This window comes from Dipodomys spectabilis, unplaced genomic scaffold (assembly GCF_019054845.1).
Source record: "Dipodomys spectabilis isolate Male_0828 unplaced genomic scaffold, ASM1905484v1 ptg000219l, whole genome shotgun sequence".
Classification (NCBI taxonomy): domain Eukaryota; kingdom Metazoa; phylum Chordata; class Mammalia; order Rodentia; family Heteromyidae; genus Dipodomys; species Dipodomys spectabilis.
In genome coordinates, this window is record NW_024870896.1 from 653,010 (window position 1) to 680,323 (window position 27,314).

General features: G+C 44.1%; 1 protein-coding gene and 1 long non-coding RNA gene across 4 annotated transcripts in view; one reads left to right on the forward strand and one right to left on the reverse strand.

Moving 5' to 3' along the window:
- On the forward strand, positions 1-6,170 carry LOC122122962. Of its 3 annotated transcripts, none has more exons than XR_006150222.1 (3): positions 1-386; positions 5,147-5,339; positions 6,088-6,170. It is a non-coding gene; the product is annotated as an uncharacterized LOC122122962 (long non-coding RNA). The 3 variants fall into 3 exon arrangements; XR_006150220.1 differs by having other exon boundaries at positions 1-320; XR_006150221.1 differs by lacking the exon at positions 1-386 and adding an exon at positions 3,929-3,969.
- Positions 5,369-27,314, reverse strand: part of Bbs4 (Bardet-Biedl syndrome 4) — a 23,835-nt gene continuing 1,889 nt past the window's right edge. The window contains exons 2-16 of the mRNA XM_042697405.1: positions 23,710-23,761; positions 20,705-20,784; positions 18,710-18,773; positions 17,072-17,183; positions 16,450-16,522; positions 15,042-15,095; positions 12,760-12,887; positions 10,587-10,641; positions 9,759-9,827; positions 8,926-9,078; positions 8,678-8,849; positions 7,924-7,993; positions 7,120-7,261; positions 6,456-6,657; positions 5,369-6,131 (exon numbers count right to left, since the gene is read on the reverse strand). Coding sequence (XP_042553339.1) covers positions 6,037-6,131; positions 6,456-6,657; positions 7,120-7,261; positions 7,924-7,993; positions 8,678-8,849; positions 8,926-9,078; positions 9,759-9,827; positions 10,587-10,641; positions 12,760-12,887; positions 15,042-15,095; positions 16,450-16,522; positions 17,072-17,183; positions 18,710-18,773; positions 20,705-20,784; positions 23,710-23,761 — 1,521 coding nt within the window. The 3' untranslated portion in view covers positions 5,369-6,036. The remainder of the gene's footprint in view (positions 6,132-6,455; positions 6,658-7,119; positions 7,262-7,923; positions 7,994-8,677; positions 8,850-8,925; positions 9,079-9,758; positions 9,828-10,586; positions 10,642-12,759; positions 12,888-15,041; positions 15,096-16,449; positions 16,523-17,071; positions 17,184-18,709; positions 18,774-20,704; positions 20,785-23,709; positions 23,762-27,314) is intronic.

Below are 27,314 nucleotides of genomic sequence, written 5' to 3' on the forward strand. Positions count from 1 at the left end.
TCAAGGCACATAGCAATCGCTGTACTTGACCCTGAACCTTAATCATTAATCTTGTTGAGATGAAAAGTATCCAGGGGTGACACAGGATAAGGTAAGTACTGCTGAGTACTGTTTTATAAAGTGAGTGGACTCTGCAGAATATCTGGCAATGCCCCAGAAGGGATGAAGATGGAAGTCCTGCCAACCCTTTGCTTTCAACCATTGAGAAAGGCTTCCATATGTCGAGAGAAGTTGCTAGAAGTCTTAGAAACTTGCTGCTCTCACCCCAAAGTGACTTTTAACAGCCTGGGAAATGCTGCAACATGAAACACCAATCAAAGGTAAGAAGTGTGCATCCCAGACTCAGGACTCCTCCAGTGTGCATGTTCGTGCCTCGGATCTCGAGGGTGAGTGGGAACGGGGTGAGGATGGCAATGTGTGGTAGTGGGCAACTTAACCCTTGCATGCCCCCTTTCACTGCACCTGCTCCCACAGGACTGTTGACTAAAGTCAGCTGCCACCCAGGGTGATTAGCAAAGTATGCAGCACTTAATTTAAGAATTAAGAGTCTAATATATTAGCACTAAGCTAAACAGAGCTTCTGGGTCTCAGGAAGGCTATTTTAAGTCATTTGAAAGCTATTAAAATAACTTTTTACTTTTTTGTCTTTAGGCAAAAAAAAAAAAAAAAAAGTCTGAAACTACAGATTTTAAATGTGCTATTTGGCAAGTTTGGCAAACATGTCTCCATACCTCTCTAAGCCAAATGCCAAATAGAAACTATCTCTACTACCCTTGGCAAAGCCATCCCAGCCCTCTACCCTGACCCCTGGAGCAGCACCATTTTTTTCACCGTAAGTTAGCTTTTGCCTGTTGTGGACTGCGAATGGGGACGTTCAGTATTTGATCCTCGTCCATGTTTCTTCGCAGCTGTTTTTTTTTTAATTTTATTGTTAGTATAAAGGTGATGTACAGGGGCATTACAATTACATGAGTCAGATGAGTAAATTTCCTTTTGCAGTGTCTTCTGTTCCTCTCAGTCCCTTCCTCCCGTTTCCACCCACAAATTCTATCAATGTCTAGTGAACTCCACTGCTGTTCTTTTCACCATTTTTCTCAAGTTCTATACCCTCTCCAATCCTTCTGAAGATGTACACCATATATAAGGTAAATAAAACAATCATTAGAAACTGAAAACTAACCTTGTTTCAGTATCCTGGAGTTGTAGATATGTATTTTGTGTGTAAATATGAAGAGGTATGTAGGCATTGTGCCTTTGTGCTTCTCTCCTAAGAGTATCGGGTGTAGCTGGAATCCTGCATACTTTGTCATATCCCAGTGTCGTCTAGATCTACTGTCCACATATCAGAAAGAACAAGGGCCGTTTCTCTCTGAGCTTGGCTTGCCTCACTTAACATGGTTTGTTCTTGGGCTGGGAAGGTCGCTTAGTGTACAGTGCTTGCCTTGCATACATGAGGCCCTGAGTTCGATCCTTCAGCACCACATAAGCAGAAAAAGCCGGAAGTGGTGCTGTAGCTGAAATGGTAGAGCTTTGAGCTGAAGAGCTGAGGGACAGCGCCCAGGCCCAGAGTTCAGGCCCCATGGCCAACAAAAAAGAAAAAGAAAAACATGGTTTGTTCTAATTCCATCCATTTTCCTGCAAATAACATTATTCTAATGACTCCAAAATTCCATTATGTATAGGTACCACATTTTTTTGGATCCACTCATCTATTGTAGCATCTGGGTTATTTCCATTTCTTAGCTATTGTGAATAGTGTGGCAGTGAACATGGATGTGCAGGTGTCTCTATCATATCCTGGTTCATGATGTTCAGGATAGATCCCCAGGAGTAGTAGAGTTGGGTTGTAGGGAAGGTCTGTTTCATTTTTTGAGGAACTTCCAGACTGCTGTTCACGGTGGTTGTACTAGTTTACATTCCCACCAACAGTGCAATAGCGTTCCTTTTTCCTACATCACTGCCAACTTTTTTTTTTTTTTTTTAATTTTTATTGTGAAAATACCATACAGAAGGGTTACAATTACACGGGCAGTCTGCCAACATTTGTTGTTCAAATTCATGTTGTTGACCAATCTAATGGGTGAGATGGAATCTCAAGAGTTGTTTTGTGCCAGGGATGATGAGCATTTCCTCATGTGTGTCTTTGCCATTCTGACTTCCGTTAAGTCTCTCCTTAGCTCCCTTGCCCATTTGGTGATTGGTTTGTTAGCTTTGGGAGGGGTTAAGTTTTTTGAGCTCCTTGTATATATGGGATGCTAGGTCTTTGTCTGATACATTTTTGGTAAAAATGTTCTTCCAATCTGTTGGCTGTCTTTCTAGTTTAGTAACTATATCCTTAGCTGTGCAGAAACTTTTTTGTTGTTGCTTGAACTCAGGACTTGGGAGTTGCCTCTGAGCTCTTTTGTGCAAGTTTAGCACTCTACCATTTTGTGCCACAATGCCACTTCCAGTTTTCTGGTGGTCATTTGGAGGTAAGTCTTCCTGCCCAACTGGCTTTGAACCACGATCCTCAGATATCAGCCTCCTGCCTAGCTAGAATTACAGGCATGAAACTTTATTTTGATGTATTCCCACTTGTCAAGTCTCTGCTTTCTGTTGTGCCCCTGGGACTCTTCAAGAAGATTCTACCTGTAAGTTCTAATGTTTCTTCCTACTCTATCCAGTGACCCAGCAGGGATTCAATCTTAGGTTTTCTGCATGTGGCTGCCCAGTTTTCCCAACACCAACTATTGAAGAGGCTATTTTTTTTCTCCACCATTACAGCCATTTTTGTTGTTTAATACTATCCTATCAACACAGGTTAGCGTGGGGCTTCTGCAAAGGAAGCTGATGTCCATTGTCATTTAGCCATACAACTGTGGATGGAAGATTTTTCCAAAGGTTGGATCATTTTATACTACTCTACTACCAGTGCTATGGTGATTCTGATTGTGCCTTATTTGTGCCAACACGTGGATGTGTGTTTTTAGTAATTTTGACACGCATGTATTCTATCGTGATGGAGAATTTACTCGTGTACTTAATGGCTATTCATGTATCTTTGTGAAGTATGCAACTCTGGCACATTTCTTTTTGTTGGTATTAGTTGAGTCTTAATTATTGAGCTTTAAGATTTCTTGACCAGCCATGGTCCTTTCTTCAAGTCTGTCACTTGATTACCATTGTCTCAGTGTCATGATGGTCCCCTCTGCCCTGCCTGTCATACATTCAGCCTCATTTCCTTTAATGCACTTTGCAGCTTGCCTTTGTGTACAGTATTAGTTAGAGTCAGGAGGTTTTGTTCAGAGCCTCCTGCTTGCTGGGCAGGTGCTTTGCCACTTGAATCACACAGCCCCACAATGCTTTACCCCAAGGCAACCCTGAATTGTGATCATTCTGCTTTGTCCTTCCAAAAAGCTGAGATTGCAGGCATAAGCCACCACATGGCCCCAGATTTGTTTCATTTACAGAATTTGTATATGTTGTGTACAAGTCTTGACATGCATTTACACTGGGATGGATGTCCCAGAGCTGGGATTATGCTGTGGAGCCATGGTAGCTGACACACATTTGCATTCTTGTTTTTCATGCCTTTGTGCACCTCACCTTTTGGCTAGGAATTTGAGCTGCAGATTTGTGCACAGTAATAGAATGTCTGTCAGCTCCTTTCCAGAAATACCAAGGAGTCAGATGGCTAAAGGTGGTAAATGTGCCAAGGCGACTCTTACCAGTGTCTGGTGGCATCACCATTCTGGATTTTGGTCATTCTAATTAGTGCACGTTGTCTTTTTTTCTTTTTTGGTTGGTTGTAGGGCTTGAACTCTGGGCCTGGGTGCTGTCCCTCAGCTCATCAGCTCAAGGCTAGCACGCTATCACTTGAGCCACAGTGCCACTTCCAGCTTTTTCTGTTTATGTGGTGCTGAGGAATTGAACCAGGGCTTCATGCATGCAAGGCAAGCACTCTACCACTGAGCCACCTTCCCAGCCCTGGTAAGTACGCTTAATCACCATCTGTGTGCCTTCTTTGGTGGGTGAAGTTGTGGCTTGCTGTGTAGTCTAGAACAGCCTCAGACTCCTGCCTCACGTCAGTCACTCAAGTGCTGGAATGACAGATGTGTGCCAGTATGCCTGGGTCATTGGTCCAATTTCAATCTGGTTGTATTCATGTATCTCAAGGTACATTTGGAGTAATAATCCTCTATCAGGTAAGTCTCTTGAATGATAACATTTCTAAAATGGCCTTTTCTGGTCTATTGAAATCATGACTTCTCTTTTGAATGCAGGAGAGTGTCAGTGTCTAAATATAAGCCAAGCTTCAAATTGAGATAACACAATGGGGGCATGACATACCATTCTGCAGCATATTCTCTCTCCTGTCCATACAGGTCATGCTCTGTAGTTTTGTCAGGATGTTCTGACCTGATACCAATAACCTAGTAAATACTCTAATTTTCTGAAAATTTTCATAAGGTAAAGTTTATTTTGTGCCTTGATAGAATGTGTCTATGAAATAACTTGATTTATAAATTCAGTTGTAAGGCCTGTGAGAGGGGAGGGTTTTGGTCCAGTCCTAGGGCCTGGGCGCCATCCCTAAGCTTTTTCCACTCAAGGCTACTGTTCTAACACTTGAGCCACAGCTCTACTTCCAGCTTTTTGATAGTTAACTGGAGATTTGAACTATAATCCTCAGATTTCATTCAGCCTCCTGAGTTGCTAGGATTATAAGTATGAGCCTGTGAAAGTTTTACCTTTCATTCGTTTTTCTAAGTTTTCATGTTTTGTTACACCTTAAGTTGTACAATCTTATCCTGATATTCCCTTACATTTTTTGTGTCTGTACTCTATAATGCTGTGTGTCCTCTTTCATCTAGTACTAAGTCATACATTCTCTCGCTCTTTCTCAGATTTTCCCCTTTTTTCAAACTGAATTTCAGGCTAAATTTGTCTGATCTTACCCTTTTTCAAAGTAAGGGAAAGACATACATTTCCTTTAAGCACTGCGTTAAGCCAGATTACGCACACTTTCATTGTCATTCAGTTCAAAGTGTTTTTCTCATTTCACCCTTAAGTTCTGAGTTGTTACAAGTTAATTTCCAAACATTTGAGGGGTGATTAATTTCTAACATAGCATATTCAACTCTATCTCTTACAACTTTGATCTGTGTAGGCTCCAGTTCGGTGTCATCGTCCCCGGCTTCTCTTCTGAATTTCAAGGCCCATTTTATACCCAGCATGTGGTCTGCTTGGCTGAACACAGTGTGTTGTGGAATGTGGCAGGACCCTTGCCCAGCAAGGACTATGCCCTTGCCAGACTCGGCCTCCAACTTCTTCCTTCAATTTCAAACTAGGTTTGGAAACAGGTAAGACAGTGATCGTATTTTTTTTTTAAAAAAACGTTTTTAATGTGGCCTCTTATTTTGTATGCCTGTGGAATGATACATAATCTTTAAAAAGAACATAGCATATGGTCAGTAGTAGTTATCGTTGATTATCATACATTAATATTCCTTAGCTTTTCCTTAAAAAAAAAAAAATCCCTGGTGCCAGTACCAGGCCATCCCTTACCTCCTGCTTGCTTCTTACATTGACATGATCTGACTCTGGCCTCTCACAGTTCTAGACATCCTGTGGGCCTGGGGTTTCTGCTGCGAGGTTTGGGTTTGCCGTGGGGACTAGCCCCGGCTGCTGAGCAGAGGTCCGTCTTCCCTTGCACAAAGGAAGGGCTCAGTGGGCCAGGAGATAAAAGTGCTTTATTGAGTGATGGCCTTTGCATCATGGGCCTTGGCTGACTCTTGGGAGCCATAGGCAGACTCTCCGACTCTTGAAGCACTACGAGGCTGTCTTCTCCCTACTTCCTAGATAATGGGGCTTTCCAGTGCCTGCAAAAGCCTGAGCTCCTCCTCCTCATCACAACAGAGCCCGACTTGTGTTTAATTCTGTGGTGCTCACCCTGAGAGCGGTGCTGGTATCCACTTTCTGGTCATATGACCTTCCTTAATCCCAAGAGACTACTCCAGGGCCATCCTATTCTGACCCTGCTTTTTCTCTTACTTGTTTCTATTTTTCTCTTCTCTGTCCTGCTGCTTCCATCATGGGCTCTGGCTCCAGAGGAAGCGATGGTGGCTTTGTGAATTGAGCTGTTCTTCCGACACCTAGTGACAAAGCAAAGAACTTCAGTTCCAGAAATGACCATGTTTCTTTAAGTGGGCAGCTGCAGGGTAGTGATGCCCCCAACTACAGAAATGCTAGACAGGCATATCTGCCCACAGCCATCATTGACATCTTTAGTGACTCACAACAGAATGACCACACAGCAGAAAATACCTTGCGATGCTATGAAGACCCTGTGCACGGACCGTTCAACTATGCCAGGTTGGCCATCCCAAGCTTCTTCCCCTCCCGGCTTCAGCAGGCCGTAATTGAAGTCTGACAAATCCAAGTCTTAAAGCTGGCTCTGGAGCTATTTGGCCTCTTACCTGAAGGAATCTTCCTGTAGGCTGCTGCTGAAGACATTGCCTGTCCTAGAGCTTGATTGGAGCCCAGAGGCTTCTGCAGTGTGGCAGGTTTGCCAGCAGACACTGTCCCGTGCTTCAACTTAGGCTCTTTCAGTGGTTTAGTCCAGACCAGTGCTTCCCCAACCTGGAGAGCAGCTCCCAACTTCTGAGCCATCTCTACCATCTTGCATCCAGTGGGAAGGAGAAAGAGTCACATGCAAGACCAGCAGAGAAGCCGCCCTCCTCCTCCTGGGACTCTCACCAAGCACAGGGCTTGAGCTGAAATGCTGTCTGCTGCCATTTGAGGAAGGACACACTCATTGCAAGGAACCCTCTCCAAATAGCAGACACTACAGACTGCCCCTAGCGGTGACAAGGGAGATTGACTCAGGTCTGACCTACTGTGTTCAATTCTGCCTATCCCTACAAAGTGACAGGGAGCCGCAGGAGGAGCTTGGAGCTTGGTCCCAATCAACATAAAGCAGTAGCAGTAACAATTCAGTAAGTCTAAACATCCTTTCACTATTATTTTCTTCTAGGGGGGTTTAGGATGTAACTAATGGATGAACTCATGTGCAAGGAACATCAAAGCCCAAAGAGGTTGTGCCTGTATTTGGATTACTTGACTTGATAATAAAAAACATACCTCAGGGTCAAATTCCAGGGAGCTGTTCTCCTTGAGAAAGCTGACCTTCTTCTCCATCTCCTGATACTGGGCCAGGGCACCTTTCCTCTCACCTTGATTGTACAGCAGCACGGCGTAGTTGAGGTTTACTAAAGGGTTACACCTGTGGCACACGGGGACTCTGAGGCAACCCCTGCTCACTGGCAGATCGTCCTCATCACACAAAAAGAAAACGAGTTGAGATGCATCAACAATGCTGTATGGGAAGGAATTGAAGCCCAGCCAGCACAGCAGATAGTGAGACCAAGACTACCTGGGCAGGTTGAAAAGGGAACCCTACCCTGCCATAGTGGAGACCAGAGGAACAAATCCCAAGGAGCCACTTTTATTAAGGTTAAGCTGAGCCTGGCACCAGTGGCTCACACCTGTAATCCTAGAGGCTGACATCTGAGGATCATAGTTTGAGGCCAGCCCAGGCAGAAAAGTCCATGAGACTCTAAACTACATAAGCAGTGCTATGGCTCAAAGTGGTAGAGCACTAGCCTTGAGCAAAAAACTTACAAAATAGCACCTAGGCCCTGAATTCAAGCCCCACAATGGACAGAATAGCAAAAACACTAAGCCACATCTGGCATGATAGTTGACCCATGGCTTGTCTGCAGCCCAAGCCTACTTCCCACTGACTTCCTAATTCCTAAACTCAGACTGGAAATGCATTTTCCCATTAATCCTTTTCTTAGGAACTACGTAGTCCACCCACAGGCCATGGAGGAAGGCAGGCTGACTAGACACCAACCCTCCCTGGCACAGCCCCACAGCACGCACTTATCCAGTTGCACGGCCTCCGCATAGGCTCTCTTGGCATTTTCAATGTCTTCCAGGTTGGTCAGGGCCACTGCGACAAGGGGAATGAAGCAGCTCAGCTTGGAAGCAGAAATGAATGCTGGCACTATCATGTGGGCACTGCCACCCCACCCCCACCCCCGTAGATACTTCTCTCCAGTAATTCACTGCCACATTCTGTGCAGTGGTTTCCCAGCTTCTTTCCCATGCCAGGCTTTCTATTGTAAAGTATGGTCTGAATTTCTGCCCTGGTGCAGTGTGCCTAGCTAGGCAGAGCCATAGGCCCCGGACTTTTATCTTGCCCAGGCTGCTCTCAAACCACAGTCCCAACAATCTCAGCCTTCTCAGTAGCTAACGTCACACATGTGAGCTGCCAGAGCCCCACTCCACTCCTCTCCTTTCAATGTATATTTCATGGAAGCTGATTAATGCACCCACTCCTACCAGGCCCCTATGAGGGAAGCCAGAAACAGTAGTATAGCTGCTACCATTTCTCTAGACTTAGCAGCGCTCACCTGCTCCTTTCTCTTCTAGTTCCTGGCTTGAGATGGAACTGCCCGGGACCCAGAGTGTTACAGTAACCACTGTTAGTAATAGGCCACTTACAATCCAACCAAGAGCCCGAGGACTTGGCCATCTTTTTCTAAGTCCTGTTGCTAGGGCACCCACAAAGGAATGGCTTCCAAGGTGCCTCGCTTGTCTCCCCATCATCACAGACCCCGTGGAGATTTCTTACCAGCCAGAAGCATGTACAGTTCCCCCATCCTGGGCTGGAAGTTGATGGCTGCACTGAGGAAGTGAAAAGCCGAAGCATACTGCTGCATGGTCAGGTGAACAAGGCCCAAATTGTACAGAATCTTCCAGTCAAAAGGTGCCAAGTAGTTGGCTCGTTTCAGGCAGCTGATGGCCTACAGAGAGGGCCCTGGCTCAGGAACCCAGTAGCCGCATGGGTGAGCACAGCCCGGGACCCTAAGAGGCACTCACCGCCACGTACTTCTTCTTGCCGAAGAAACACATGCCAATGTTGTTCCACAGTGGGGGGCTTTCCGGCACGGCACAGGCCGCAATTCTGTACTTGGTGAGGGCGACATCGAAGTCCCCATGAGTCTGCATCATGCTGCCCGCCGCCAAGATAGCCTGAAAACACAGCACAGGGACCCTTAATGACATGCAGGGCATTTGGTGACTCGGTTGTCCTGAATGACCAGCATAAAACAGCACCTGAGTGCAGATGCCAGGATGTAGAGGTGAGCCAAGCGATAGGGACCCCTACACAACATAGACAAGCATCGTGGCTTTTCCCGTGTCTCACTGCCAGCTCACAGTACCATTCTCTGCAGCCTCTCACCATACACCACACGCTACCTGTCCCCACCACTTCACCGGCTGTCCAAATAGCAGCCCTTCGCACCTCTCCAAGGAGGAGGGTCAGGTGAATTTACCTCCTAAACTGGGGGGAGGGGGAGAGAATGCACTGTGTCCTTGGACAGCCCTATCCTGAGTGACACTCAAGTACCTGCTGACCTCCCCACAACCCACTGCCACAGAGGCACATTCCCAAGTGAAAGTGACCCAAGCACTGCAGCTCTAGCCACTGCAGGGCACATGCCCAACACGGGACATGTGCTCTCCCACAATATACACTTACAAAACCTTCAAATAAGTTCTTTTAAAAAAAGAACAATGCAGCATGTACAGGTCCTGAGTTGATTCCCAGCACTACAGAAAAAAATTCTCTAGAATCAAAAGGAGACCATCCCTGCGCTTTCCAGGACCACCTACTACACAAAGGCTCTGGTGTTCGTAGCCTGCGGTACCTTGTAGTTGGTGGGGTCATAAGTCAATGCATTTCCAAGATGTTCAAACGCCTTCTGGTAAACGCCAAGCTTAGAAAAAAGCAGAGGAGAATGTCCATCAGCAAGAGATCAGAGTTCACACAGTCCAGCCAACAGCTCCCTGAATGCAAGCACCTAGTCATGTGGGTACTTACACCAAAAACTGTGGTGTGTAGCACATGACAACGACCGTGTTTGTGCTTTTCCATCTTGCTCATTCGCCTCTTTATAAAGTGTTTATTTGTAGTAACTATTCAGCCACACTTTGTGAGCTATTCCACATTAATGCCTCCTGGCAGGAAAAAAACTGGCTAGCCTCATGTCCTTGGCCACCTGCCAACCCAGGGCTAAGCTCCTGGTGCCACTTATAAAGAAGGAGTCAGACATAAAGATGACCAGGAGGCAGCAGCAACTGAGCAGAGAAACAAGAGTGGGCAGACCAGGCTACTCAGGATCTTTGGGTCCGCAGGCTGATCAAGAGAACTGACAGCTAAATGAATCACATTCACCTCAGGAAGGATGAGGGACTTCTTTTTCTAGAAAAAAAAATGAGCTTTGCCTTCCCTCTCAAGAACACTAGAAGTGCTCATTTGTATCAGTTTCTCCCCAAAATGGCTTCATGAGGACTACAATTGCACTAAGGCTAAAACAGAACTGCTCCTGATTTTAATGCAGAAAGCTAATTCCTGGAAGCAAAGAACATCGAATACAGAGCAAAGTTCATGTGTCGCACGTGACCCTTCACAAAATGTGTTCAATTTTTTATCCAACACAGGAAAACATCAAGGCACTTCCCCTGCCAGCGCATACCTGTAAGTACAGCAATCCTAGAGTGGTGAGAAGTTCGGTATTTTCTGGTGAGAACCTGCAGCACAGGTGGACAGAGGGTGATGATGGTTGAGACATAGCCCTCTGCCTAACCCCTACCCCCAGCCCTTGACTGCCAAGCCTCCAACTGCCCACAGATTCCTGTAGGTCATCTCATCAACCCTGGCTACAAGGGAGACTGCCCGCAAGAGAAAAGAAAGACTTCAAATCCAGACTCCATAGGCCAACCACCTAAGAAAACCTATGGGATCTTTTGTCTTGATTACACTGATAAAAGCTAAAGAACAAAACTATAAAATGATGTCAGTCAAAAACATGCACCGTTCAAACTGGTCTCTTTTCTGGGATTCCCCCCCCCCTTTTTCACTATGCTTACAGTGCCAGGCACCATGATTTTCTGTGTAATTTAGGATCTGAGGCCCATTAGTATTGTGCTCTCCAGATTAAACAAAATGTCATACTAAATAGCCACACTAAAGACAGACACATACCAGCTCTAGGAAAGAATTAGCCACTTGCCCTTGGGAGCAATCCTGGACTAAATAAAGCATTATCTGCTTTTCAGTTGCTCAGTGGCATTTGTTTTTGTCAAAAAGCCAAAGCAGCCAGGCACCGGTGGCTCATGCCTGTAATCCTAGCCACCCAAGGAGGCTGAGATCTGGAAAAACCACAGTTCAAATCCAGCCCAAATAGAAAAAAAACCATGAGACTTCGTCTCCAAAATAACCAGCAAAAACGGTAGAGCACCAGCCAAACAAGCAGAAAGCTACAACACCTCAGCTCAGATCTTAGGAATGGCAAAAATAAATAACCAAAGCTATACAGAATTGAGATGACAGAGTTTGAACAGGGAAAGCACTGGAGGCAATAAGCCGTGTCTGGCTTCTAAGTAATGAGAGGGAAACAGAAGAGCCAGAGCCCTGTCCTAACCCAGGGGCTAAACAGCTTTCTCAAGAAGACTTTGCCTTTCTGCCGTCTCAGTGAACACTGATCTTGAGGCCCTCCCTCCAAAAGATACGGAGCTCCTACACCGCTCTCTCCAAGCCATGCCATGAACGAGGCCTCCACCACTCAGCTGTCCCCCTTTTCCCCAGAGAACTGCAGTGACGTAGGCCCACCCGTAATCACTAGAAGAATATCCTCCTTGGGATTTATGATTTATGTGCACTAGTGTCAAAGCGCCAACTTATAGAAGGCAGGAAGCCGCTGCTACCAGCAGCAGAGCTACTGAAACTTGAACAGCACTTTCCTGTGTGCACACACAAACAGCCTCTTGACAAAGTCTCTTTTCTAGCATAGATACTAAGAGATCACACTGTTATTTTAGATACAGCGTGGCTGAAAAAAATGAAGAGCGCGGTGTGTAGTGATGGGTATCACTAGAAGATGATAAATGCACAGAAATCTGTTTAGTTTAGAATATCGTGATCTGGACTAGCGATCGAACTTGAGCCACAGATTGCACTTTCTATTAATTGACCAAACAAATGTGACATTCTGTTACAGCCATGCTACTTCATAGAAACTAGACCTGACCCTACATAGACTACCATGGAGAAACCAGGCAGCTCCATCTTCAATAGGTATTTGGAGCACCCTAGTGATGCTTTTATTTAAAAGCAAGACATTGGCCTGGGGTTGGAGCTCAGGGTCAGGTGTGCACTGAGCATGCCCATCCCCAGCACCCAAAGAAATGGAGATGCTGGCTTCAGGCTAAGAAAGCTAGTAGTTTGTTACTGAGTAGGGAGAATTTTGTCCCTGACAGCATTTCTGGGAATACAGATCTATTTTAGTATATAAAACCAGAACAGGTAGGAGACTGCCAACCAAGACTAAGAACCTCACTGAGGGCACATCAGCCCACTCCCTTCCTAGCTACACACAACTGCCTAACATTCATCAAATCATATGGCAGGAACCAGTACCATCTCCTCTCAGTACAACTGAACCACTGATGTTGCTTCTGTTAAGTCTGGTGAAGACAACAACCTAAGTCCTGGATCCCTGGTGGCCTTGAGGACCAAAACTGTCCAGCTAGCCAAAAGCAGCCATCTTTACAATGAGAAAGGGACCTAGATCTAAGCTAGCTTCATACACACGTCTCTTAGGCTGCAAGCTCTCCTTTTCTATCTCACGGCTCTTAGAAAACACTTACTCCACTGCCTTCTTGTAGATTTCAATGGCCTTGTCCAAGTCTCCCTCCAGTAAGTGGATCTTCCCCAGCATTATGTAGGTCAGGTCGTGCCTGTTGAGCTGGAGGGCACACTGCAGCTGTTCCTCTGCCTAAAAAGAGCCAAGAGAACCACATCAGCACCATAGGCAGGTGGTACAATGGAGGAGCATATGGTTCAGCGAACAGCCCCCACCACCCAGAGACCAACCCCCCAAAAGCAGCTCTTGCTGACAGACTGCCTCTCCAACCAATCAGGAGAGTTCATGAGATGATTGATGTTCTGAATTTTTTTTTTTTTTGGTCATGGGACTTAAACTCAGGGCCAGGGCACTACCCCTGAGCTCTTTTGCTCAAGGCTAGCACTCTATCAATTGGAGCCACAGTGTCACTTCTGGTTTTCTGGTGATGAACCTCACAGACCTTGCCCAGGCTGGCCTTGAACTATGATCCTCACGTCTCAGCCTACTGAATAGCTAGGATTACAGTCGTAAGCCACCAATGCCCAGCTGAATGTTTTGTTGGATATTCAAACCCATGATTCCTGCTTCCAGAGTCAAAAGCAACACTAGAGAACATTAGAATACCACACCAAACCCAACCCCTGCTACTCCATCAACACCTGAACGAATGAACTTCTCACTTATTCATTCAACATTCATTAATGTCTGCTAGTCTAGATAAACTAAGAAAAAAATTAACTCCTGAGCTGGAGGAATGGAAAACTACATGAACAAAGTGCCTTTTTTCAATAATTGCCTAATTCAGCAAGTATATAAACTTGTTGTATTGTACTAGCTTAGTCTGTTAGCTTTACAGTAAAATCCAAATATAATTCTCCTCCTCAGTTCAGGTCCCACCAAAAGCTAATCTTGCCTCTCCCCAATAAATCTGTGAGTAGAAACATACCTGCTCAGAATAGTCTCTGAAGAGAAAAATCTAGTCAAGCATATAAACTGTAGTTCCATCTAGAAAACTAAGGAGCCTAGAGCTAAACAGAATTTTTCATTTATACATAGCTTACTATCTTTTCTATCTCAGTTGCTGATGTACAGATTTTTCCATACCCGAGGGACAGAATAGGTCACACAAGTTTGCAAGCTGCCAGAGACTAAACAGCCCAAAGGGTATTAACCATTTGTGTGTGTCTTGGTGGCACTGGAGAAAGGAGAATAAAACCTCACAGTCACTAAGTGGGACGCAATCCCACCGTCATTTCCTTCCAGGGCTTTCAGACATTTCATCTGCATTGGTGATACACAACTGTAATCCCAGCTACTCAGGAGGATCAGTTGAGACCAGCCTTTCTGGGAAAAAGGTTTACAAGACCTCATCTCAACCAATAGCTGAGTGCAGTGCAATGGTGCACATCTGTAACCCTAGCTATGGTGAAGGTACAAACAGGATTGCAGTCCAGGCTGGCCCAGACAAAAAGCAAGACCTTATTTCAAAAACCAAAAAAGCACTAGAGACATATACTTTGGTACTCAGATAAAGCAATGTACTTACTTGAGGAAGATACGTTTTGTTTTTTATTTTTGGGTTTTTGGGTTTTTTTTGGCAGTATTAGAGTATGAATTCAAGGCCCTGCACTTGCTAGGCAGGTGCTCTGTATTGAGTGTTAAAGCTCATTTTGCTTTAGTTCTTTTTCAGGTAGGGTCTCACTTTCTTCATGCCAAAGCTTGGCCTCAGACAGTCATCCACCCACATTCTGCATCCCACACAGCTTATGGGTGTTCCAGCATGCTCAGTTCACTGATTGAGATGGTGTCTTAAATAACTTTTTGCCTGGGCTGGCCTTGAACCATGATCTTCCTGCTCTCTGCCTCCCCAGTAGCTAGGATTACAGGCGTGGGCACCATATTCAGTTTTTATTTCTTGAGGCAGTGCCTTACTATGCAGCCTAGGCTGGCCTCCAACTCAAGTCCTCCTTCTTTCACCTTCCAAGTGCTGAGATTACAGGCAGTCCACTTCTTTATATTTGTTGTGTTGAATATTTGTTTTTATACTGGAAAATTAAACTTAGGTAGAGAAAAAGAAGAGTAAGCAATCAGATTGCCGCTCATGTTTCAAGAATTTTCCATTTTTGTCAAAATTAGAGGAAAAAAATTATGAACAATGACAAATGAGAAAAACAGAGATGAACGTGAAGGACAGTCTTAATTTTTACTTCCAAAAAGTTTTGCAAACTCTAGAGAGGCAAAATAAGCAATGAAGCCACTGTAATATATTGTATACTGGCAGTGAATCCATAAACAGTGACTTACCTTGTTGAACTGCTTCAGATAAATATAGCAGACTCCTAGGTTATGGCAGATCTCCTACACACAAAAGGAGGAAGAAGTCTTGTGTGATTCCATGATTCCAAGCACAAGAGAAAGTAAAACCATGGCATCTAGAGATGCTGCCTCTTGGCACAGTAACAGAAATATACATCCACTTTGTGAGCAAAAATAGGTACACTTCTACCTGTGCTGAGGGGGCTGCTAGACATAGCTCCACCCTAAGGAAAGCCTGTTTTGTCTCTCTGTCTCTAGATACCTGAGTCAGAGTCCTTTCACAGGAATTTGAGCTAGTTAAGCGCTAAATTATCCAGCCATAGACCTGTGGTGGCAGCACCACCTAGAGGCCACTATGTACAGCACATGAAATTGGCCTTCCACTCATGTGAAATTGGACAACTAGCCCCTGAGCCAAATCTACTCTTGTCCTTTTTGTAAATAAAGTTTTATTGCAATGTAGTTACAACCACTTGTTTTTCATATGGTTCTTTTGCAACATGTGTCCTGTATTACAGATAAGAAAATTGAAATTCAGCAAGGTAATAAGTTTGCTTAACACAGAAAATGAGATTTTCTTCCATTCAGTTCTTTTTTTTTTGGGTCCGATCTTGAGGTCTGAACACTGTCCCTCAGCTCTTCAGCTCAAGGCTAGCTCTACCACTTGAGCCACAGCGCCACCTCCGGCTTTTTTCTTTTTGCTTATGTGGTGCTGAGGAATCGAACCCAGGGCCTCAGGCATGCAAGGCAAGCACTCTACCACTGAGCCAACTTCCCAGCCCCTCTTCCATTTCTGTATCATGACCATGTGGGAATATGGGCAGAATCACCTCCCTCCGACAGCAAACAATCCTCCACCGACTCCAAACGCCAGAGGGCATCATGTTTTATCCTTATACAGTATGTGTCTATGAAAGAACTTTAGGAAAAAAATCCACCACTTCATACCAGAAAGAAGTAACTTTTCTATCATATATTCATGTGTGCTCAATTTTCCAACTGAATATACTTGAATATATAACAAAAATCCTCCTTAAGACTCTTCTCTCCAACTAACCAGCAAGAAGATGGAAGTGGAGGTGTAACACGCACAAGTGATAGAACCCCAATCTTGAGCAAAAAAAAGCTAAGCAAGAGCACAATGCTCTGAGCTCAACTCCAGTACCAGCACCAAATAGTATTCAAAACAAAACAAAACAAAAAAAACCATGCTGGGAGAATGGTACATGCCTAGCATGAGCCAGAGATCAAACCCAGTACTACCATAAATAAAGGAATGAGTAAATGAAAAGACACACCAGAGACATCAGAATTCTGATAGTAATAACTTAAGATAACCACTTGACTGATGAAAGCATTAAAATATGAACACGTTTACTGAAAGTTTCTTACTTACCCAATCTTTCTGATTAAGCTTAGCTGCTTCATTATATACCTCAGTGGCAGCCTTATGTTTTCCCAAAAGAAATCTGTGAAAGATAGATTTCCATAATTACCACCTCCAAATTCTTATGAGACTAATTGTACTCACCCCACGTTACTGTACACTGCACAGAGCTGGAGGCTCTAGAAGCCCTTTTGCTGCAGCTGGTGGTGCTGGCAAGGCTTTGGAGGCCACTGCCCACAAGAGCAGAGCCCTTGTGGTAGGATTGTGCTGGTGGCTGTCCCAAGGCCTCCCACCAATTTTAGTGCAAGTCTTCTGTAATTTTTTTTCTACAGTGTACTATATACAAACCAAAAAAGAAACAAGCCAAATTGATGTGTGTCCTTCATACACACAGCCATAGCTGCCACTACTGAGCAACACCATCCATGAGGGACACCTGCTTTCCTCCCCAGTCTGAGTGTCTCTCCTTGACTGTGGATCAGGGTCTGAGCCAGAAATGAACTACTCTACGTAGACAGTGAGGGTATGAAGGAGGTTCAGTAAGAAGTGCCGAGAGCAGGCTCTGCCCAGGAATGCATCTTCAGTGTGATCAGCAGGGTCTGGCTGATGAGCAGGCACTGCTAATACTCACAAAGACCTGGCCACCTGCTTGAGGTTATCAGCACACTGAGGACTGAGAACAGCGCACTTCTGAAAGAGCTCCAGGGACTCTTGGATATTTCCTTCCAAACGAAGAATCAATGCTGCCAAGAAACAGAAAAGGGAGAAAATAAATCCAAGTTCTAGGAAGAACCTGACATCAGAAAAATTGGGGAAGAGGGAGGTGAAAAATATCAGCAAAGTCAATACCAGTTATGTCAGAGAATATTATTAATATGAAGATTATAAATGGAATAAATGGAAAACAAAGCCATTCATTTATACCAAAGAGTCAAAAAGAACTCCCGAAAAAGATAGGGATGCAACTTTTTGGGGATAGTAAAATTTAGTTGCTGGTTCCTGTCTTTACTTTCTAAAGTTTGACCTATTCTCTACTCTGTATTTACTTCATCCTGACTCACATTACAAAATCCTCAAGCTTTTTCTCATCTCTTAACTTCATTATAAGAAATCCTTCCAAGCAAAAGGCACTGGTGGCTCACATCTGTAATCCTACCTACTCAGGAAGCTGAGATCTGAGGATCATGGTTCAAAGCCAGCCAGGGCAGGAAAGTCCATGAGACTTTTATCTCCAATAAACCACCAGAAAACCAGAAGTGGCACTGTGGCTCAAGTGGTAGAGTGTTCACCTTGAGCTGAGAGACAGTGCCCAGGCCCAGAGTTCAAGCCCCATGACCAACAAAAGAAAACAAGGAAATAAATAAAAAGCGTTCCAGAAGGGTCTCTGGCTCTGAAATGACAAAGAAGGCCGGGATATTAAGCATCCACTCTGGAAAACAGTGGCCAGAATCTGAAAAAGTGGCAAATGACAATCACAGTTTTCAAAATACATCAAGTAAGACCTTTGGGGAACATTTCGTTGGACTTAAATAGTTTTGTCTTCTTCAAAAACCTAGGCGAAAGCTGAGCACTGGTAGCTCACACCTGTAATCTCAGTTATTCAAGAAGGCTGAGATCCAGAGGATTGCTGTTCAGTGGCCAAACAGGACAGAAAAGTCTATGAGATTCCATCTCCAAAATAACCAGCACAAAGCTAGGCCAGAAGTGTAGCTCAAGTGGTAGAGCATGAGCTGAATGAGCAAGCATGAAACTCTATGTTCAGACCCCAACACTGGCAAATTACAAACAAAAACTCAGGTCGGGCCTGGGAAGGTGGCTCAGTGGTAGAGCGCTTGCCTTGCATGCCTGAGGCCCTGGGTTCAATTCCTCAGCACCACATAAGCAGAAAAAAGCCAGAAGTGGCACTGTAGCTCAAGTGGTAGAGTGCTAGCTTTGAGCTGAAGAGCTTCAGGCCCATGACAGACAGACAGACAGACAGACAGACAGACAGACAGACAGACAGACAGACAGACAGACAGACAGACAGACAGACAGACAGACAGACAGACAGACAGACAGACAGACAGACAGACAGACAGACAGACAGACAGACAGACAGACAGACAGACAGACAGACAGACAGACAGACAGACAGACAGACAGACAGACAGACAGACAGACAGACAGACAGACAGACAGACAGACAGACAGACAGACAGACAGACAGACAGACAGACAGACACCCAGGTCAAGTGTAATTCCCAGTAAAGAGAGAAGAAACATGCCTTACCTTGGACATAGATGGCGTACTCACACAACCCCTGACTCTCCTGAAGCTGCTCTTTGATAACAGCCTGCAAGAGGAAGAGGAAGGCAGGTGAGCACTGGCTAGTGGTGTCAAGAAAAGGCAGGCATATGTGAGAAACCCAAGATGCTATATTTGAACTTTTAAATCTTTTTTTTTTTTTTTGGTCGGTCGTGGGGCTTGAACTCTGGGCCTGGGCGCTGTCCTTCAGCTCTTCAGCTCAAGGCAAGCACTCTACCACTTGAGCTACAGTGCCACTTCCGGTTTTCTGGTGGTTTATTGGAGATAGGAGTCTCACAGTCTTTCCTGCCCGGGCTGGCTTTGAACCGCGATCCTCAGATCTCAGCCTCCCGAGTAGCTAGGATTACAGGCGTGAGCCACCAGCGCCCGGCTTTTAAATCTTAGTCCTTACTGTGATCATTTAGATTAGAATGGCAAGAGACAAAACTTAATGACTTTTTGTACACTTTATTTATTTTGTAATTCTGGGGTTTACTTGCTAGGTGGTTGCTCTACCGCTTGATCCATGCCCCAGTATTTTCTGTTGTTGCTGCTGCTTTCCCTGACTGGGCCAGTCTGGCTCACGATCCTCTTATTTATGCTTCCCACTAAGCTGAGATTACAGGTGTACACCACCACACTCAGTTTCTACTGAATGAGATGATGTTTCATGAACTTTCTTTGTGAGCTGGCCTTAAACTATAATCCTCCCAATCTCCACTTCCTAAGTAGCATTACAGGCATGAACCACTGCACCAGACACAGGCATAAACAACTGCACCAAACCATTTTTGTACAGCTTTTAAGCAAAGGATAGTTTTTAAAGTCACAAAATATAAAATGATGATGAATATAAGATAAAGACTCACCAGGCACCAGTAACTCACTTGTAATCCTAGCTACTCAGGAGGCTGAGATCTGAAGATTGCATTTCAAAGCCAACCCAGACAGGAAAGTCTGTTTGACACTTATCTCCAATCAACTACCCAAAAAAAATTGAATACAAATGGAAGAAATCTTGACAAGTTTTAAGAAAGGAACCCAATCCTATTGGCTATGCAGAAAAATCTCATTTGGAGCACAGTTGAAAACTGACTGAAAGGAGACAGGATGATTGGCAAGCGTAGATGAGTTTTTATGTGATAGAAGGATCTCTAGAACTTGATGATCATTTAAATTAAGAAAGAAAGCCAGGCACTGGTGGCTCACGCCAGTAATCCTAGTTATTCAGAAGGATGAGATCTGAGGATAAAAGTTCAAAGTCATCCCAGGCAGAAAAGTCTTGGAGACTAATCCTCAATTAACCACCAATTTGAGCCACACCTCAAGCCTACCTTTTTGCTGGTTATTTTGGAGATAGGAGTCTTGCAGACTTTTCTGTACAGGCTGATTTCAAATCATGACTCTCCAGATCTCAGCCTCATGAGTTGCTAGAATTACAGGTGTGTGCCTATGGTGCTCAGCTTTTTCAGCTCAGTCTTAACATGGAAAGACACATGGCACACACCTGAAGCCCAACCCAACCCACAGCCAATCTGGAGGCCTGCAAACAATAAATGTCTGCCGTTTGGGAATCACTAGAATCTTTTTTTTTTTTTTGGTCCGGTCGTGGGGCCTGAACTCGGCCTGGGCGCTGTCCCTCAGCTCTTCAGCTCAAGGCTAGTGCTCTACCACTTGAGCCACAGCGCCACTTCCGGCTTTTTTCTTTTTGCTTATGTGGTGCTGAGGAATCGAACCCAAGGCCTCATGCATGCAAGGCAAGCGCTCTACCACTGAGCCACCTTCCCAGCCCCTCACTAGAATCTTAAGGGTGTTATATGGGGTCATGTGAGCTCTAGCAAAGCAAAAGCTAACTCATACACAAAGCACAGGAAAGACAGATTAACTGGACATCAATAGCCAGCCACACCCTATACACAAACCTTGGTAGCTGCTGCCTGTTGGCAGCCCCCTTTCATTTCTCTGTCCCTCACCTCTCACCTTGCATGCTTCATAATCCTTCCGGATATAGTGCAGATGTATCAACCAGTTCTGCCTCTCCAAAATGGGGAACTCTGGAGCTAGAGAGGAGGGCACAGTTTGACAAAAAAAAAAAAAAAACCAACACAATCCTTGTTAGATTTTCCTCCTTTGGTCTCCTCAACTCTATACTAACTGTAACCGCATTATAATCACACTAAATTCTTCATGCTGCTAACCATTAGAATATGACAGTGCATCCATCTTATGCAGATAAACTATTACATTAAGAGACACTTGCCCTGCTAATAGCTGGATATACTTAGAATGCCAGTTTCCCACACAATATCTTTGCCTAGAAAACATAAAATCACCATCCTTTGTCTCTTCTCTCTCCCTGGAAAGGTGAACAAGCAAGGCTCTGGGTTCAATCCCCACCACTGCAGAGAATAAAAACAACACAAACTTCTTGAAAAAGTTGACTAGGAAAGATGTTTGGGAATAGGAGATTTCAGAGAATATTTCTAACGAAATATACTTAACATAGTCACATTTGATAGATAGTACCAAAAACATGAAATAGTAAAAACATAATCTTTAGAAAAGGCTCAAAAGCAAACATGTTGCCCAGGAATTAGAAGGGAGCAAAGAAAAAGCCGAAATCTATTGGAATCACTGAATACATTTCGTGGTTGAGCAACTATGAAATCAGTTACTTGCTCACTGAACTTCAAAAGTAAAAAAATGATTAATAAACTCCTCAGGCCAGATGAGTGGCCACTCAGGAGGCCAAGACCTGAAGTATCAAGGTTTAAAGCCAGCCTCATACCATACTCCATATTTTACTGTAAGCTTTTCCCTAGCTTGCCCTAAACTACAGTTCTTCCAATCTGTCTTCTAAGTAACCAGGATTATAAATGGCATAAACCACTACACTCACCTAAACATTTAAAAAAAAAAAAAAGTATTAAACCAGATGCTGGTGGCTCACACCTATACTCTTAGCTACTCTCAGAAGGCTGAGATCCCAGGATCAAGGTTCAAAGACAGCCCAAGTAGAAAAGTCTGTGAGACTCTCATGTCCACTTAACAAGCAAAAAGCTGGAATTGAGGTGTGGCTTACATGGTAGAGCACCAGCTTTGAGGGAAAAAGCCAAATGAGAGCTCAAGGCCCTGCGTTCAAGCCCCAGAATAAGAATACACAAACTCCAGCATACATTAGTTGTACAAAGGGGTTTCATTAACAATGTACCAATGTACCACATCAACTTCATTCACCACTTTCTCTAACCTGTTCCCCTTTCTTAAAACAATTACAACACATTGTTCTATTTCCATACAAACAAAATCAGTCAACCATATTCTTTTTTTTTTTTGGCTAGTCCTGGGACTTGAACTCAGGGCCTGGGCACTGTCCCTGAGCTACTTTTACTCAAAGATAGCACTCTACCACTTGAGCCACAGCGCTACTTCCGGCTTTTTCTGTTTATGTGGTACTGAGGAATGGAATCCAGGGTTTCCTGCAAGCTAGGCAAGCACTCTACCACTAAGCCACATTCCCAGCCCTCAGCCATATTCTTGCACATTCACTTTGGTTGTTAGCCTTCCTCCTGTTGGTGGTCAGCCTCCCCACAACCCAAGCCTGTTTTTCTTTCCTGTCATTCAGTTCTTCTTGTAATCAAACAAGTCAATTTTAAGTCTCTTCCCTCCCCACCCCCCACCTTTTTTTCTCTTCCCTCCCCCTCCCCCCCACCACCTTTTTTTTTTTTTTTTTGTCGCTTGTGGGGCCTGAACTCTGGGCATAGACACTGTCCCTCAGCTCTTCAGCTCAAGGCTAGCGCTCTACCACTTGAGCCACAGCCCCACTTCTGGCTTTCTCTGCTTATGTGGTGCCGAGGAATTGAACCCAGGGCCTCATGCCTGCAAGGCAAGCACTCTACCACGGAGCCACCTTCCCAGCACCCCCTCCCCCTTTTATTAAAGTGTGTATTCTAAAGTGTGTGAACTAAGGAATTTCACTATGGTGCTGAAGATGTGCATGCATTATGTTGTACTCAGAATTATCCTCTCTATAGCTTTTCCTTCTAATCAACTATTGACAGCTTTCACTGACCTCTACTTATAAGTCATATTTCTCTTTGAAGCTATCTTTAACAACAAACAACACTGTATTTTTGTACTTGTAAAATATTTTTAATAATTGAAATACCCATGCATAAAGTGTTTTGACTAAATTGTTATGTCCATCAACGGGCTGACTTTGAACCACAATCCTGCAGGTCTCAGCTCCCAAGTAGCTAGGATTAGACATGAGCCACTGGCATCCAGCTTGCTCTGCTTTTATGTCTCTGGCCAAATAGCTAGAATTGCAATTACAAGTCACAGTACATCACACCATTCATTTTATTAGTATATATCTTTTGATGATCAGAAGTTTTCATTTTGATGAAAACGAATCTATTTTTCTTTTGTGGTTGATGCCTTCTGTGTCTTGGAAGTCTTAACACTTAACCAAGATTGAACTTAATGTTCTCTTCCTTTTCTGCCTTGATACTGTAGAAATTAATTTTTTTTTTTTTTAGGTCCAAGATGGGGACTCAAACTTGGTACCTGACACTTTCACTTGCTGGCTAGTGCTCTGCCAACTGAGCCAAGCCTCCAACCTCAGAAGTTATTTTTTGATCAGAGGTGTTTCATTTCAATAATTTTTGGCAGGACAATAGCTACAATTGAGAGCTACAATTTTGAAATATAAACTTAGCTATATGGATCATACCTGTAATTCCAGCTACTTGAGAGACAAGAGATCAGGAAAGACTGGGGTCCCTCCCCTCCCCCAAAAAACCTGAACATGGTAGTTGTGTGTTCCTAGCATCCCAGCTTCCCAGTACATGTAAGGCCTTGAAATACAGGTCAGATGTGGCAAAACTATGAGACCCTGTCTCAAAAATGAAAAAAGCAAAGATAGTGGTAGGTATGACTCAAACCTGTACAAAGTAATATATGCAATAAAACTGCATACAGACCTTTCTTTTGCCTGAGTTTCTGAGATTCAGCAGATGCAGGAAGGTGACTTTTCTGAAATGAAAGACATCATTTGTGTTAAAACATCATGTACTTTGTTAGCTTGGGCACATTCCAATAAGAATGTTTAGTTCACAACTCATGTAATTAATACAGTCTTTGACAAAAGAAGGCTTGAGATCATATACAAACTGTATAGCCCTCAGTGCTAAGAGGGAGATGGTATACCCATCTTATACTGTAACTCAGTAGAAAAACTTTAAAAGGACTTTTCTGATAAGTTCCTCCTGTTCTTGGCTTCCCAAATACTAGGATTACAGGTATAAGACCCTAACACTTAAGAAGTTTTGAGTCTTTCCACCTTCTCCTCCATCTGTACCTACATATATGTGTGTATATGTATATATGTATATGTCTACATATATACACACATATATGTATGCTTTTTTGTGTTCCAAAATTAAGACCACATAATAAATTCCAACTCCACAGGTAGCTACTATTTAGATGTACTGAATAGAAATCTCTTGAAGTCAATATCTTAAATATTCGGTTGGAACACTTTTTAATACCTGCATAATATTCCACCATATGGAACTTTCAGAGTTCTATTAATGGACATTTACTTTTATCTCCAGCTTTTTTTTTTTTTTTTGCCATTAGAAAGAGTACTGTAATGGATACCATTTTGCTTAAGACTTCACTTTGGGGGGGGGGGGGGGAGCTAGTCGTACGACTTGAACTCAGGGCCAGCTCAGGGCCACCCTACCACTTGTGAGCCTCAGCCCCACTTTCAGCTTTTTCTGTGTATGTGGTACTGTGGAATCAAACCCAGGGCTTCATGCATGCTAGGCAAGCACTCTACCACTTAGCCGTATTTCTAGCCCTGTGTTGGGTTATTTTTCAAGATAGGGTCTAGTTTTATGCATAGGCCTGTGTAGGTAGCAATCATCCTATGGCTGTGATTCTCCTATTGTACAAGGTTGAACCAGGGAGTTACAAGTTATCATGTCCATCTAAGTGTCTAGTGCTTCTTGATCAGTCACCACCTCCGTCATCCTCACAATTTTAACACTGCTTTGGGCTTTGTGTTCATAGCTTCCAGATTACACTAAAATAATGTGATCACTCTTCAAGTGCAAGAATAAGAGCCAGACACTGGTTGCTCGGACCTGAAATTCTAGCTACTCAGGAGGCTAAGACCTGGAGGATCACAGTTCTAAAACCAGCCAAAGAATATGAAAGTCCATGAGATACCCTCTCCCCCATCTCCAATTAAACAGCAAAATGCTAGACTGGAAATGTGGCACAAGAGGTAGGGTGGGAGCTGGGAATGTGGCTCAAGTGGTAGAGTGCTAGTCTTGAGCAAAACAAGCTCAGGGACAGTGCCTAGTCCTTGAGTTCAAACCCCAGGACTGGAAGGACAAAAAGAAAAGAGATGGTGTGCCAGGTCATAAGCAAGAAAGCCAAGTGAGAGTGAGAGGCACTGAGTTCAAGCCCCAGTACTGGTGCAGGCACACACAGATACACATGGGCAGGGATGGACAAACAAACAGACACACACATGGACACAATCAGACAAGGCAATTAAGCCACCTTATCAGTCAATATTGGCTTCAGGGGCTGGGAAGGTGGCTCAGTAGTAGAGCGCTTGCCTTGCATACACCACATAAGCAAAAAGAAAAAGCTGGAAGTGGCGCTGTGGCTCAAGTGGTAGAGCACTAGCCTTGAGCTGAAGAGCTGAGGGACAGAGCCCAGGCCCAGAGTTCAGGCCCCACAACCGGACCCAAAAAAAAAAAATGTGGCTTCATTTTGAGACCAGGTCTAACTATGTAACATAGAACAACCCTGAACTCACAATCCCACCATGCCTGGCTGTGACCTTGTTCCTTAATAACAGATAAACACTAAGTTGTTAAGTAACTAAAGGCAATTACTTTTCTAAGTTTTTTAGTGTGTTTTTCAAAGGACAAAAGTTCTGAAAATTTTAATTATTTCTAAGAACAGTGAAGAACAGGTAATACTAAAGAAAACATAAGTTTCACATTTGGGAATTTACAGATATTAGATCCAAGTATGAATATGTGTTTCAAAAAATTACTAGTAGGAGGCCAGGAATGTGGCTTAGTGGTAGTATGTTTGCCTAACATGCATGAAGCCCTCGGTTCAATTCCTCAGTACTTCATAAACAGAAAAAGCCGGAAGTGACACTGTGGCTCAAGTGGTAGAGTGCTATCCTTGAGTGGAAGAAACTCAGAGGACAGTGCCCAGGCCCAGAGTTCAAGCCCCAGGACTGGCTATATATATATATATATATACACATACAAATACACATACACAAACATACACACACACGGGGTATACACTACTTAGATGGGATGGGAAAAGGAGAAGAACAATGAAAGGGGTGACATTGATCAAGACACATTGTACTCATAACAGGAATTCTGGAATTGAAACCCCTTTATACAACTATTTAATACAAAAAAAAAATTAGCTGGGCGCAGGTGGCTCATACCTATAATCCTAACTTCTCAGGAGACTGAAATCTGAGGATTGTAGTTTGAAGCCAGCCTGGGCAGGAAAGTCTGTAAGACTCTTATCTCCAACAAACTACTCAAAGAGAAGTTGGACCTGGCACTGTGGCTCAAGTGGAGCAGCACTCGCCTTGAGGAAAAGCAGCTTAAGAACAGCACCCAGACTCTAAATCAAGCCCCAGGATCAAACCAACAACAAAAACTACTGCTGATTAAAAAACAACAACAACAACAAAAAAACTAAACTAAAAAAGAAGGCCATCATATAATCCAGCTGTCCACCAGTACTTTTTTTTTTGGGGGGGGGAGGACCTCGAACTCAGGACCTGGGCCCTGAACTCTTGGAAGGCTAGCACTCTACCACTTCCAGCCCCGGCACTACTTCCGGTTTTTGATTAGTTAATTGGAAGTAAGAATCAGGGCCAGGCGCTGGTGGCTCACGCCTGTAATCCTAGCTACTCAGGAGGCTGAGATCTGAGGATCGCGGTTCAAAGGCAGCCCGGGCAAGAAAGACCGTGAGACTCCTATCTCCAATAAACCACCAGAAAACCGGAAGTGGCGCTGTGGCTCAAGTGGTAGAGCGCTGGCCTTGAGCTGAAGAGCTGAGGGACAGCGCCCAGGCCCAGAGTTCAGGCCCCACGACCGACCAAAAAAAAAAAAAAAAAAGAATCTGGGATTTTTTCTGCCTGGCTGGCTTTGAACCACAATCCTCAGATCTCAGCTTTCCGAGTATCTAGGATTACAGGCGTGAGCCACAGGAGCCCCACCACTAGTGCATTCTTTATTAGAGAAAATGATACCAGTTTATTTCTGTGTATTATAGTATTCACAACAACAAAATTAGCAATCAGTGGATGTGTCCAGCAATTTAACAAGCAATAGATGGATAAAGAAATTGTGATATGTAGCCCAGTGCCAATGGCTCATGCCTGTAATCCTACTTAGAAGGCTGAGATTTGAGGATTGAGGCTAGCTGGGCAGACTCTTACCTCTATAATTAACCAGAATAAAAACAGGACCGGAATTGTAGGGGGAGTGATAGAGCACCAGGTGAGAGTGGTAAAAACAAA